The sequence below is a fragment of the Lagenorhynchus albirostris genome, chromosome 16 (genome assembly GCF_949774975.1).
Source record: "Lagenorhynchus albirostris chromosome 16, mLagAlb1.1, whole genome shotgun sequence".
Lineage (NCBI taxonomy): Eukaryota > Metazoa > Chordata > Mammalia > Artiodactyla > Delphinidae > Lagenorhynchus > Lagenorhynchus albirostris.
In genome coordinates this window covers 23,022,740-23,037,220 of record NC_083110.1, presented here as the reverse complement: position 1 = coordinate 23,037,220, position 14,481 = coordinate 23,022,740, and the positions used below count along the sequence as shown (strand labels likewise).

At 56.4% G+C, this 14,481-nt stretch overlaps 1 protein-coding gene across 1 annotated transcript; it reads left to right on the top strand.

The window, feature by feature from the left end:
• The first annotated feature begins 308 nt into the window (after positions 1–308).
• TBATA (thymus, brain and testes associated) lies at positions 309–13,345 on the top strand. The gene is made up of 11 exons (XM_060126330.1): positions 309–355; positions 1,614–1,846; positions 3,749–3,904; positions 4,789–4,868; positions 5,621–5,629; positions 6,028–6,204; positions 8,156–8,237; positions 9,019–9,163; positions 10,753–10,805; positions 11,859–11,932; positions 13,086–13,345. Exons 1-11 carry the CDS (start codon positions 309–311, stop codon positions 13,161–13,163), a joined length of 1,134 nt encoding a protein of 377 aa, XP_059982313.1. The 3' UTR covers positions 13,164–13,345.
• Positions 13,346–14,481: the final 1,136 nt, after the last annotated feature.

Genomic DNA, 14,481 nt, shown 5'->3' with positions numbered 1-14,481 from the left:
TCTATTCTTCTGCCACTGGACATTTAGATTGTCACCAGGTTCTTGCTAATTTGAACAATGTTGGTTTGAATATTCTTACACACAGCCCCCTTTGCACATCTGCAAGAGTTTCTCTGGGGTATATTTCTGGGAGAGGAACTGCTGGGTGATACGGCATGCAAATGTTCAATTTTATAAGATATTGCCAATTTTTTCCCCTAGAGTCTGTTCCGGTTTGCACTCCTACTACCAGTCAACGAGAGTTCCCGTTATCCATCTTCAACACTAGTATTAAATTCGCCGGTCCTTACTCTGTTAGAGGCCCTACAATGGCTACGGAAGTGAGGACGCAATTGGCGGAGCACCCACTGACGAGGTAAGGTCCCAAATGCCTTCCCTGCTGACCAAGGAGGTGGAGGGGGCCGGGGTGGGCGGAAGACAAAGGAACTCAGCAAACTGAGGGTCCAAGTGGAGATCACCTTCCACTGCCATCAGCCAGGCCCCCAGTGGGTTCTCAGGCCTGAGTTAGCAAATCACAAGCAGGGCCCCTCCTGGGTAGGGACAGAGTCACAGGCAGGGGGCAGGAGCACAGAAATTCCAGGGGTTTTCAGGGGCTGACTTCTTCTGTTAGTTGGGGGTAGGGGAGGCCAGCTAACAGCGACTTTCAGAGAAGGTTTGCTTTATTTCTTTAAGTCCCAGACCCCTTAGAGGCGAATCGAGGACGGAACAGGAAACTCAGGGGCCTGGTCAGCGAGATCCGCAGAGATTCCTGGGGCAAAACGCCTTGCTTAGCATATCCAGAGTCCATCTATACACCTCCAGAGGGATTCCCTTCAGCCAGGACCACCGGAAGGGAAAGCAGACAGTGAGCAGGCAGGTGGTCCCACCAGGCCCCTGGCGGACAGCAGCCCACCTTTGGATCCTCGCTGGACCTACTCCATCGCCTCCTCCGGGGGCAGAAGCACAGCGTCCTCAGGAGCGGGAAGGGGTGCGGGTGGAAGACAGAGAACCTGAGACGCTTGTCTCCAGCGAAGCGAAGCAAGAGCTTGAGGCTTCCCTGCAGCGACGCAGCCCTGACAGCCGCCCTGTCACCTCTGCATCTCCCGGGAGGGGCCCCCACGAGACAAGGACTCACTGGCCTAGTCTGGCCTTGGCGCCAGCTTTGGCCCCTGGACGCTGAGTCTGGGCCAAAACTGCCCCCGAGGGCAAGGGGGGAGGGTGACAGCCTATAGCTGGCTTCTCTTGGGCTGCCAGCAGTTTGGCTTGGGGAGAGGCCCATGCTAGGGTCAGCCCCCTGGCCCTGGAGGTGTATATAAGGTACCTTTGCTCCAGTCCAGGTATTTGGATGAGTAGGTGGGTCTATGGCTTCTCTTTCTGGCTTTAGAAATGGTTTCTGAGAGAAAACTGGGGTCCTGGCTCCCTGCTCAGGCATCTTAGGAAGACAGAAGCGTCCCTGGGGCCGGATGGCATGGCTGGGAAAGGAGCCTGGGGGAGGCTCAGCTTTGGTGTCACGGGGGTGGTGGTGAAATCCCGGAAACCAGACTTCAGAGCATCTCAGGAATGGATTCTAATAAGCTCAGGTGGGCACCGCTGCCGGGGGGCTCCATTTGCTTCTCCCTGACCCTCTCCTTCAGGCCAAGGACTGAGCCAAAACCCGAGAAGTCAGGGTGCTGGCCAAGGAGCCACGCGGACGGCGGGCCACAGAAAGAACTGAGGATCCCAGGGATTGTGGATTTCAGGCTGATCCGAGAGGAACTGAGGACCTCCAAGCCCCAAACGCCCGGTGCCCACCGCTTCGGCCACCTCAGCCATCACTCCTTCTTCTCCCGGCACCACCCCCATCCCCAGCACGTGACCCACATCCAAGGTAGGGCTGGGGCCGGCCAGAGCCTGGCCGGAGGTGGGGACAGGGGAGGGCGTGCTGGAAAGGGAGGACCTGAGGCAGGGGCAGGGTGCGGGGGTCCAAGGGCAGACTGCCTAGCCCCACAGGATTTACGTCATTGCCAATTCTCCCATTTTACAAATCAGAGAAAGGGATGAACGTTCTGCTGCAGAGCTGCACTCTCTGGTCTAACTCAGGCCATTTCAGCCACTCAGCTATCCATCCACCAAATATCTAATGAGTGTGAACTATGGGTCAAGCAGTGTTTTAGGTCCTGGGGTTATGAGAGTGAGCGAGACAGACAGTGCCTGCCCTCACAGAGCCGACTCTTTGGTGGGAAAGAATAGGAAATAGATAAGGTGTCAGATGTGGTAAGTGCCAAGGCTATACAGGGAGGCCTGACCAACAGCATGACATTTGAGCAAAGGTTAAAGGAAGACAGGGCATGACCCGTGTGGATCTCAGGGGGAAGAGTGTCCCAGGCAGAGGGAACAGCAGGGACAGAGGCCCTGAGGCAAGAGCATCCTGGCTCTGTTGGAGAAACAGCAAGGAAGTCAGTGTGGCTGGAGCAGAGTCAGGAGGGGAGAGAAAGGAGATGCATCAGAGAGGCAGCTGGGCCCACAACGCGTGGGCCTTGGCGCTCACCATGGTCACCCTTAAGCCATCTCGGCGAGTCAGGTGGGAGCCACTGGAAGGTTGAGAGCAAAGAGGTAGCAGAAGGGATCTACTGGCTTTTGAATGGATGGTGGCTTGGACCGGGGAGGTAGCAGTGGAGGAGTTAGTGTCCCTGCTCTAGAGATATACAGAAGGTAAGGCCAACGGGATTTGCTGATAGATTCAAAACAGAGTACGAGACGGGAGAGGAGGCAGCCCGACTCCCAGGTGTTTGGCCTGAGTAACTGGAAAACTGGAGTTGCACGGGCTGAGACAGGGAAGCCCACAGAAGGGGCCAGTGGAGGGTGGGGAGGGTCAGGGGTTCGGTCTGGGACGTGGGAGATGCAACATGTGCGATGCCTCTTAGAAGTCCGAGAGGAGGTATCGAGTAGGCAGTCAGGTCCACTTGGGGCAGAGATGCCAACGTGAGAGCCGCTCAGATGGGGGTGGTATTTATGGGATCATCAGGGGACCATGTAGATGCGGGGGAGGAGAACCTGGCATGAGCCTGGGGACCCCAAGGCTAAGGGGTTGAGGAGATGAAGAGGAAGCAGTAGCCGAGGGGCTGGTGAGCCAGGAGGACCCAGGGGAGTGAGGGGTTCTGGCACCAAAGGAAAGTGTTCGGGAAGACAGAGTGAGCACCCACGGTAAGTCCTGACCAGGCTGTTCCCCAAAGCTGAACTAATGATGCTATAGCATCACACAAACCTTAGACTGGAGGGTCCTCACGTGTAAATGTCTCTTACCGCCTCCAGGCTGCCACGCACTCAGCCCTGGAAGCCTGACAGATGGCATGACGTTTTATCCAGAGGGTCTCGCTCCCTGTGATTTGAGCCCAGGCCCCTCTCGTCACAAACTGTGGCTTAATGCCCCCGTCCCCACATCCTCTTCTTTAAGCGGCCTGCCTCTGTGCTCACACCTGCACTTCACTGCCCTGTCGTAGAACACCGAAAGGACCCCAGGACTAGGGTCTCAGGAAGCCCGGGTTCCTGTCTTACCTCTGCCTGACTCACTGCGTGACCCTGAGCACATCCTTTCGCTGCCATTCTAGGTGTCCCCAGGGGTAAGGTCGCAGTGGTTACAAAGGCCCTCCCAGCTCTCGCCATCTCTGGGCTTGTGGTTACTGGAGGAAGTGGGCCAAGTGCAGCCCCTGCTCACCAGCCTCCTCCCAGCCCCCCGGAGTTCTTGGGGTCCACTCAGGCCCCCCTTCTCACAGCCTCTAACCCTTCACAGATCTCACCGGGAAGCCTGTCTGTGTTGTCAGGGACGAGTTCTCTCTGGCCGCCTCACGTCAAGCCACACTCTTACCCCGCTCTCTGATCGGGATGCCCACCATCTCGGTCCCCATTGGAGACCCGCAGTCCAATCGGGATCCCTGGCTTGCTTCTGGTGGGTACTTGGGCCACAGCCCCTCTACCTTGGGGTTATCCGTGTGCCTGGCTTGGGTGGGTGCCTGAGAAGGAAAGGGCCATTGCTCTTAGGTCAGTGGGGTCTGGTGGGGAACCCCAGTGTTTTCCTTATTTCCTCAGGCAGCTGCATTTGCATTACTCCCCAACCCCAGGTCCTCAGAAACGCACCCCTGCTTGGCTTTGATGTGTCTGAGGAGTCATAACAAGCAGATGTGGGCAACAGTCATGTGACTTACAGCTCTAGCCAGGAACAGGATTGGAAATACTGTATTTCGTAACTTGTGTGCTCAGGCCCCAGCCAATCAGAACAGCCAGCCATAGATAGTGCGTTGGGGGGCGGAGGGGGAGGGCAGCATTTCAGAGGCCTCTGCGCTGCCAAGCCTTTCCCTTTCCCTTAAGGGCGGGGAGGACCCTGGGGAAGGGGCAGAGGGGCTTGGAAGGCTTGCTGCAGTGCTCGTTACCAACCTCGCCACGAGTCACTCAGTATTTTAGTAACTGCCACAGCATATCGACTGAATCTCTGTCCTGGCTTTGGGCTCCTAAAAGAGGCAAAGCTAGACTAAATCACAAACATCTTGTACATGTAGCCAAATGTTCTCCAGCATCTCCCAGTAAAGCCACAGGCTAGGACACCAGTATCAGTAGCCACCATACCCACCAACCCACCAGTGGTGTGATTCCTACTCCTTCCCTCAAGGGCACCACCTCCCCGGTGAAGCTACCCTTCCCGTTAAGATGCAGGGCAGGAAGACGGGGAGGAGAGGAGGCTCTTCCACCTACAGTCCTCCCCACACCCAGTGTACAGGGAGGGCAAGGAGGAGAGCCCCAGGTATCAGTTGGCCGGATCTCGTCCCCTCCTTCCAGAGGCCTGGAAGAAGGAGTTGAAAGACCTGGCTTCCCGGGTGGCCATCTTCACCAAGGAGAACGCGCTGAAGAGCAAGGAGGTGGGTGCAGAACAAAGCAGCTGCCTGAGAAGAGACGAAATGGACTCACTCCTTTGTAACTAAATCCCTCCCACGTGGCTTCCAGCAGATCAGTGTAGCGCGAGCCTTCCTGAGAGGCGCTGCTGTTGGCACGGGGGAAGGGGCCCATGAATTCAACCCAAGGGAGAGGGTCCCAGTGAGGGTTCAGAGGACAGAACGTACCAGGTGGAGAAATCCAAGAAGGGCTCATAGTTTAGAAGCGGATGGAGAGAGACGTGCCTAGTGGAAGCACACAGCATAAAGGCTCACAAGCTGGAAAATGCAGGGCCTCTTTAGAGACCAGAGGGCTGAGGAACAGGGCACAAGTGGGCAGCAGTGAGGGAGAAGGTGGGAGAAGGGCTGACTTTGGACGTAGGCAAGATCAGCTTGTTTCTCATTTCTGAACTTCGTTTCGTGTCTAATCTGAGAAGGGGTGGAAAATCCCTGAAGCATTACAGACAGAATGGGGGTGGCCTCCTGGGTGCTATTTGCTGATAAACCAATAAGGACAAGCGGGAGGCAGCTTGAAGGTGGTTGAAATTGGTCCTAGGACAGGCCCGGAACTTTGTGGCCGAGTCTGGTCCCGCCCTTGTCTTGCGCAACAGAGTTCCCGTCCCTGCTCTGCAGCTAACTCACTGTGACACTCAGGGCAACTCAGCTAAGCTGTCTGGGTCTCAGTTTTCTTATCTTTAAAATGGGGAGAAGGATACTACCAGTCTGAACTGGAGTTCCAGGGGCAGGAGGTCCTAGGCCTTGTGCCCACAGGCCTGGCTCAGGAAGGTTTCCCAGGGCAAAGAAAGGATGGCAAGCTGTGGGGGACAGTATCCTACACCAAGGCAGGATACTGTTTTCAAATCTCTGATGGGCTGGGGGGAGGGGCATGGGGAGGGCCTACCCAAGAAGAAGTACAAGGACCACCCGAGAACCATGGCGGGGAGCCAACATTCAATGAAATTCCAGCAGGAAGAGCAATAGCTATAATGGAAGGGCCACCCCACTGGCAAGAGGGGTCTAGGACAGGGTCGGGTTGGCCTGGGTGATATCCTGGGTCCCCGGCCTCCTCCTCTTCTTTTCCCCCTTGTCCCCTCTGCTTTCTCCTCTTTCTCCCTCTCTGCCAAGTCTCTGGCTGCTTTTTTCCCAGCAGAAGGAGGAGCCTCAGCGGGAGAATGGGGCAAAGTACTCAGCAGAGACTGGTAGGCTCATCCCTGCTTCCTCCCGGGCCACGGCCCGCCGCCACTCCCGCCAGGGCGTACGAAACCACTCTCCGAGCACAGGTGGAGGAGACCAGACCTTCATCCTACAGGATCAGGAGTTGCTGGTGAGGTGCTGGGAAGGTTGGGGGCTGTGGACCCTACAGAGGCCCTAGTCTGAGGGCAGAGAACATGGTGGTACCTGCTCCCAGGCTCACAGGGATCCAACTAGGACCCTTGCAAACTGCTTTCAAGCCTGGCTTCTCCCAGGGAGCCTTGCACCTGAGACCACAAGGCTCAAAAACCCCAGACCTGGGAGTCAGGAGCCTGGATTCCAATCCCCAGCTGCCTCTAGCTTTCTGTCTGAGCCTTTCCCTCTCTAAGTCCTTTTCCCTCTCGGGACCTTAGTTCCATGATTTAGCCAAACTGGGAGCACGGACACGTTGTCACACGGTCTGGTCCAGCTGTGGCACCTGACGTGTTAGCGAAGGGAGCCACGGCGGTGGAATGAGAAGCCTGGAGGTGGAGGCCCTGCCTGGCGTGTCCTCACCACGCCCAGCCTGCTGCCCCCCCGCAGCCTGCAAGGCTGGTCGCAGCCACCTCCCCACACCCTGGAGCCGTCTGGTCTGTGCTGCAGCGAAGCATAAAGCCCCCTCCTCCGTGTTCGAGTGTCCCATGGGGGCCTGAGAGGCACGCAGGAGTCGTGCTGGCGGGCGAGGCAGTGAGCGTCTCTGTTCAAAGGCGCACCCGTTCTCCAGGAGAGGCCAGACCATGACAGCATCCTGACACCTGCCCTGTGACCAGTGCTTTAAAGCACGCAGTCCCCTTGGAGCCCTAAGACAGTTCAGGGAACAGAGAGAGCAGACAGGACCCCATTCCACAGACGGGGAGGCTGAGACCCTGCCGGGTGACAGCCCACGGCGCAGGTCCCCGGAGAGGGCGCAGCATAGCAGGGGCTAGAACACAGTGCTCTCTCTACCATAGGGCAGCCTCACCTTCCCTGGAAGTAGGTTCTCGGGTCCTGTGGGGAGGGGGCACAGGGCAGGTAAGTTGGATGCGGAGAATGGAGAGGGACCCCGGGCAGATGGGGGCGGGGGTCACCTCAGGGGGCGGGTACCCGGGGGTGAGGGTGGGCAGCCTAGCAGTCGCAGGCCTGGGGAGAGGCCCCGCCCAGTTCCCGCTCTGCTAGGGATGAGGCAGACCTGCTGGGCACTGACAGCGCACCTCGGGTCCTGGGGAGACTGACCACCAAGCGCTGAGGGAACCCCACTTTCCTAGGACCCCGGGGGCTCCGCCTCCCCCCGTGGGCCCCAGCTCCACACAGGCACAGCCGCCAGCAGCAGCCTGGCCCAGGAAGCCCCCATCGCCCTTCCAAGACAGAGCTGGATCTCTTGCCGCTGATCCCTGACTGGAGGACGCCGCAGGGAAAGGGCCCTGAAGTAGCCAAGATGCTGGAGGCTGAGAAGGCGGCTGGGAGTGAAGAGCACAGGGCTCTGGGCGGGAAGGAGCCCCCGGCCGAGCAGGGCACAGAACCAGCTGACTTCGACCCTCAGGCCGCCCACAGGGATCACCCCACCTCTTTGCTAACATCTCCAATCTCTGAACTTGGGAACTTCAGGGAGGGGAGGCCCATGGGGTCCCTGAAATCCCCACACCAAGGACCCAAGCATTTGGGAGTTGGTGCATCTCTGAGGAGCTGACGGGCCAGCCCTGACCTTGCCTTCCCCGTGAGGGACTTTGGGGTACAACCAGCCCAAGTAGGGCTCAGGGACGAGGGGTCCAGGTGCCTGATTCTGAGGCTTCGTTCTGCCACAACAGCTCTGCGAGGTGTCCTCCTCTCTCGAGGCCTCAGACGCCTCATCTGCCCAGTAGGGAGGTTAAGAATCTTCCTCCAGGGCTGTAGGCAGAGAAAGCTTTCTACAAAGTGTAAAGTCCCGTGCGGAGGGGAGGCAGGGACCATCGTGGGGACCCGTCTAGCCAAGCAAGGGCTCTGGGAGACCACCTTGCGGGGGAGGCAGCTGTGCAGCCAGCTACATGCTGTCCAGCCACGCCGACCCAGGCCTGTCGTCCTGCCCACAGATCCTGGAGCTGCTTTCTCAAATCCTGCAAACAGACTCCTTGAATACTATCCGGTTCTGGCTACTCTACGCGCCCCCCAAGGGTGAGGACACAGTCCCGGGCCCAGAACCTCGTCTGAGTGGAGACCGCTGAGGGCTGTGTCCACTGTTTCTGCAGGACTCAGGTGTCACTCGGCTCCCACCCCAGGGCCTTACACGGGGGCCTCTCCTCCTTTTTGGAGCCCCAAACTAATCTCTTCCAGCTAGACGTCACTGCTCCCTCCTCCACGACGCTGCTCCTTAGAGGGGACCCCCTCCTCCACACTGACCGCAGGCCTCGGCCCCTGGGAGGGAGACATTCAAAGAGCATACTTAGCAGACACGGCCTTTAATCCACCACTGTGGGAAATGCACACGCACAGAGATGCAAATACACGTACATAAGAGCACACACACAGGTGCACATGGACACGTAAATGGACGTACACATACTCACTGGGGCGGTAAGTGGAGGGTGTATCTAAGTGGGCGGGTGAGGAGTGATGAGAGCCAGAGAGCTGATTGGACGGGAGAGTGGAGGAGGAGGGGGGGGAGGGGGGGTCCCCAGCAGGCTTCCCAGGGGGCCAGGGGCCGAGGTGGCAGGTGAACCAAGAACCAGGGACACTCGAGAGAGGTGTGGAAGGCCGAGGCACGCTGCACACACAGGGGCCAGAGAAGTGTGGCCTTCCCCACGGGCCCCCGAGGACAGAATGTGAGATGGTTAGAGAGCCGTCTGGACCCACTGGGCAGAAGAGCTGGAGGGCCCGCTCCCTGACGTTCCCACCTAGTGGCAGGATGGGGGCCGAGGTCTCGCCCCTGAGGATTCTCCCCCGCTTGTGCTTACAGAGAAAGACAGGGCACTAGGCCTCCTGCAGACAGCAGTGGCTCAGCTCCTTCCCCAGGCCCTAGTCTCCATCCCATCAGAGAAACTCCTGAACCAGCTCCAGGAAATTCAAGAACCACTTCAAGAGAGGCAACAGCTACCCTACAGGTGGGCTTCGCACCCCTCAGCTGCCCCTCTCCTCCCTAACATTCAGCCACCTGTCCTCCCAGGTGAGGCCAGTGGAGGCCAGAGGAGGGAGCCCGGTGCTGGCCAGAGCCTGGGCTGCCTAAGCCTGTCCTGGAGGAAGAGGCCCATGCTCTCCCCCGGACCTCCCCCCGTTCTACCTATGCGGCTTGAAAGCTTACTCTACCAGACCAGACTCCAGGGGCCAGCTGTGGGGATGCTAAGGGGGTGACCTGTGTCACTTATAGCAAGACAGGGCCAGGTAAGCCACATCTAGCTCTCCAGGAGCTCTTGGTCTTTGGGAAGACACAACAAGCAGAGAAGGAACGGTGACACAAGGCAGGCAGAAGTACCTTTATGCGGGTATTAAGTCCTCTGCATGGCTGGAGAGAAGGATTAATGATGAGCTGGGGAAAGGGAAGATGAGGGAAGTCCGCACACAGCAGGGGAGTGGGGCCTGAGTGTCAGACATGGGACCAGCAATCCTGAGTGCCCACTATGTTTGCCTGACACCGCTGGGTGTTTCACACGTTTCTAGTCCATACAGCCACCCACGGAGGCAGTATTACCTCCATTTTACAGATGAGAAAACTGAGGCTCAGGAACAGTTGAATGACAGCCCCAAATCACGCAGCTGGGCAGCAGAAAAGCTGGGGTTCAGACTTAGGCTTATCTGACTTCCAAGCCCAGCAGCGCTCAGACCCACCAGGGAGCTTATTGAAAAGGCAGATGAGATTGTCACACAGTAGGGTGGGGGTGAACGCGGAGATGTGTATTTCCAACAGTCCCCTAAGTATGTCTGATAGCGCCTGGGGACACTGCTGGGATGGATAGGATTTGAACAAGCAAATGAGAGGGTGGGGAAAGTCAGGAGTGGAAGTCAGAAATGGGAAGCATTAGGGAATGTTAAATTTGGGAGTGGCTGGAGCGCGGGTGGGTGGATTGGTGAGAAGGGGGCGGCATGCTGTGCTGGCTTGGATGTGCTGAAGGTGTGGGTGCTTGCTCTGGCCCTGGACTTGGTTTTCTCTTCCACTTTGAGACCAGGGGTGGCACAGTGGTAAGGCAGCTTCACTGTGACCTTAGGCAAGCCACCTCCCATCTGTGAGCCTCTGTTTCACCTTCTCAAAACACCCTCTCCTGGAATCATAGGGAGGAAAAATTACATCGGGTGCATCAAAAGGCTTGCTGAGTGCAAAGCCAATACAAGATATGAATGTTATCCATGCTCATCAGTAATTCATCAGGGAAGCAGGGTTTCTGTCTTCTCCACTCCCACAGGAAGGCTTCCCGTCTGCAGGGAAGCAGTAAGCCAGGGGAGGGCAGGTGCAGTGGCCTCCCTACGGCTCCTTACAGAAGGGCCTTGGTTCCCTGTGGCCACAGCAGGCGATGGAGTCACAGTTGTTGGGGTCCTGCTTGGGGTGGGGCCATCCCTGGACAGACACCTGCTGGCTCTCAGGAGGGGTGGGTCTTGCCTCTCCCTGGGGCACCTTCCCCACCTCCCTGCCCACCCTGCCACTCGGCTGGCTGCACGGCTCCAGCCTGACCTTCCCAGCCTCTCCTTGTGTTGGTTTTAGCCAATCCCTGAAGAAGACAAAGACGCCACCTCTATCAAAAAGCGAAAAACCAGGTAAGAGTCCACATAGCAGGTCACTGGGGGCTCAGAGAGGCCCACCATGGCTAGATTCCTCAGGGGATACAAGGACCCCCTGGAGATGGAGCCCTGCCCAAAGAAGCGGCTCATTTCATCCATCCATCCATCCATCCACTCATTCGTTCAGCAGATCCTTAATCAGTACCTAAGCGCTAGCTTCTGGGATCACTGGGGGAGAATCTGGAGACGAGTTCCTGCTGCCGTGGAGCTTCATCCTAGGGAAGGAGTGCAGACCACAAAGACACCTGAGGCAGATGGGTGCCCTACGGAAAATGACAGGGCGATGGCAGAAGCAGGAGGACTGGCAGGGTGGGGAGAGGGCCCCTTGAGCCGAAAGGCAGGAAGGATCCAGCCCTCTCTGGGTCAAGGGAGAGCCCGCGAGCAGGGCTTCCACCTGCCAGGTGTGTTGGTGAACGAGCAGGCAGGCCAGGGTGGCCGGAGCCTTGTGGGTTGGGGACAGTGGTAAGACATGAGATAGATGGACAGAGCCGGCCTGCGGGAAAGGCCAGGCATGTGGTCTCATAAAGAGAGCATGGGGTTCACTGGAGGGTTACCAGCAGGGTGTGGTGGGACCCCTCTGGCTGCTGTGTAGAGAATGGACTGTGGGGTCCCAGAGGGGATGAGGGAGACCAGGGAGGAGGGGGTACCTTAGACCAGAGCGGGGGTGGGGGGGAGGGGAAGGAAGGTTGGAGGGGAGAGGAGAGGACAGGTATTCTCGATGTACACTGTTCTCCCCCACTAGACTGTAAAGGGTCCTGTGTGCCGGGCAGCGTGTCTGACACAGAGTAGGTACTGCTCAGACATCTGTGACCTGGATGTAGAAGAGGGCGGTGAGGCTGGGGGAAGGGAGCCAACCCCTCCCAGGTTGCCAGGAGAGCCCAAGCAAAAGCCTGGCCTGACCCAGGCACACACATATCCACCAGGGCCTGGCGGGGAGAAGGGGTCTCTCCAGATCTCCTGGGCAGCTCCCAGGTAGGGACCTGGCCCCTCACACTCTCCTGCCTGCTGTGTTCCACGCCCCCCCCCCAGAGAACCCTGGGAAAGCACAACTTCTTCGCGTGCACTCCAGCCAGAACCCAGAAGAGAAGGCGGCAAAGCCAAAGGTAGAGTGTTGAGGAGTTCGCACCACTTTGCCCACCTTGCTCAAGAAGAGCCCCTGAGTTCAAAGATTCGGCCTGCACCTCCTCAACAGCAGTACCGGTTTTCCTATCACATGGAGCCTATTAAAATACTGTCTTCCCCTTAAGAGGACAGTTCCGCTCTCCTACCAGGAGGTCTGTGCTTGGGTAGTTTGCTCCAGGAGGGGGGATGAGCTGTACCAAACCATCCCAACTCCCTTGGAGAAAGCCTCCCCACGTGGGGCTTCCCTGGTTCTGTTAGGTTCCAGAGAACTGAAGGGCAGGTGGTAGATGGGGCTCTGCTCATCCTTGAGCCAAGTCTCCCAGGGTTCTGGGTAGATAAGAGCAGAGGGTGGGAACTCACAGGCCACTTTCCAACACTGATCCATACCAATTATTGAGTCCCTACCAGGCACTGAGGCAGATACTAGCTAATTCATATAGAACACTATATGAATTGTTGTACATATTTTATATAGGGTACTATGTTTGATGTTCCCCAAAGCTCTATGAGGTAGAGAATCACTCCCATTCTATAGATGAATAAACTGAGTGAGGCTCCGAAAGGTGAATTAGCTTGTCCAAGGCCACACAGTAAGTGACAACCAGGATCCAAATGCAACATGTCTGGATCTAGAATCCCTGCTCCCATCTGCTGTATTCTGCTGCCTTACGAACAGCAACCCTCACCAAAAGTTGTGGTCACATTCCTGAAGAGCATATGGTTAGGAAAATGGCGGCTGGCAAGACCAAGAAGGAAAGGGACATTATATAAATGAGACCCAGATGCAACTGGGGTGTCTCTATCCTTTAAGATATAGAGAAGACGGCTTTGACCCTCTGGGAAGTCCAATGTCTTCCTTGAGATTTCTGCAAATTGCTTGGGATGGGGTGGGGAGGTCGGCGTTGAGTATTTACAATTTCATCATCACCTATGGCTCTGAGCTCCTACTTCTACTGACTTAGTTCAGTCCACGGATTGTGGCTCCACTCTCTACTTCCAGCACTGCCCCCATTCCCCCACGTCAGTTCATATGACCCCTTTCACACAAAACTTGTGCACGGCAGGCTTCAATCAAGATCAGGGGCTGGGGCTTCCCTGGTGGCGCAGTGGTTGAGAGTCCGCCTGCTGCTGCAGGGGACACGGGTTCGTGCCCTGGTCCGGGAAGATCCCACATGCCGCGGAGCAACTAAGCTCGCGTGCCACAACTACTGAGCCTGTGCTCTAGAGCCCGTGAGCCACAACTACTGAGCCCACGTGCTGCAGCTACTGAAGCCCACGCGCCTAGAGCCCGTGCTCCGCAACAAGAGAAGCCACCGCAATGAGAAGCCCGCGCACCGCAACGAAGAGTAGCCCCCACTCGCCGCAACTAGAGAAAGCCCGTGCACAGCAACGAAGACCCAACACAGCCAAAAATAAATAAATAAATAAAATTTATAAAAACAAAAACAACAACCATGCCCTGGGAATTCCCTGGCTGTCCAGTGGTTAGGGCTCCACGCTTCCACTGCAGGGGCACAGGTTAGATCCCCGGTCAGGGAACTAGGACCCCGCATGCCGCGTGGTGCGGTCAAAAAACCCAAAAAACCAAACCAAAACAAAAACCTATGCCCCTTGCCATCTCACTGAATTTCCCCTGCCCTGTCCTCAACCCTGCCACCAGTTTGCCCCCAGAAAGCCCACACTATTTTAATTTTTTCCAATTTTTTCCTTGTAAAATATACATAACACAAAATTAACCATTTAAACCACTTTGAAATGTACACATCAGTGTCATTAACTACATGAACATTGTTTGCAACTATTACCACCACGCACCTCCAGAACTCTCTTCATTTTGCAAAGCTGAAACTCTGAAACCCATTAATAATTTCCCATTCCCCCTCTTCCCAGTCCCTGGCATTCCACTTTCTGTCTCTGAATCTGACAACTCTAGGTCCACCATATTAGTGGAATCATACAGTCGTACACATTATCCTTCTGTATCTGGCTTACGTCGCTTAGCGTGATGTCCTCAAGGCTCATCCATGTTGTAGCATGGCTCAGAATATCCTCGCACATTTACTTTTTTAATCGATGCAGCAGTTCAGCTCCTCCAGCCTCTGTTCCCAAACCCTCCAGCTCCACCTTGCCGTCTAACCTCATTTAGGGGCTGAGCTGAACAGGAGGACTGTTCATGGAATAGGGCCCTTGCCCCTGGGCAGCTGTGGTTACAAGAGTATATCCCTACTCCATTATGAATAACTTTTTGAAATCCAGACAGTGAAAAATTCTAAAAGCTATCTGTTTCCAAAATATACCATACTTCTTGGCACAAAAGCCCTGGGTCCTTAGGTAATCCTTCTACCCCTCCTCTAATTTTTCAGGAAAAATTGTCATGAGATTAATATCTGCCCCTGCAGATTCTCATACTTTCTTACTCCCTGGAGCGTACCTCTCTTTTAAGTTCCTTAGCCCATCCTTCAAATCTATTTATTTTGCTTTCTCCATCTCGTGTTTCCTTTTGCAACTCGCTGCAAAATGCTTGTGTCAC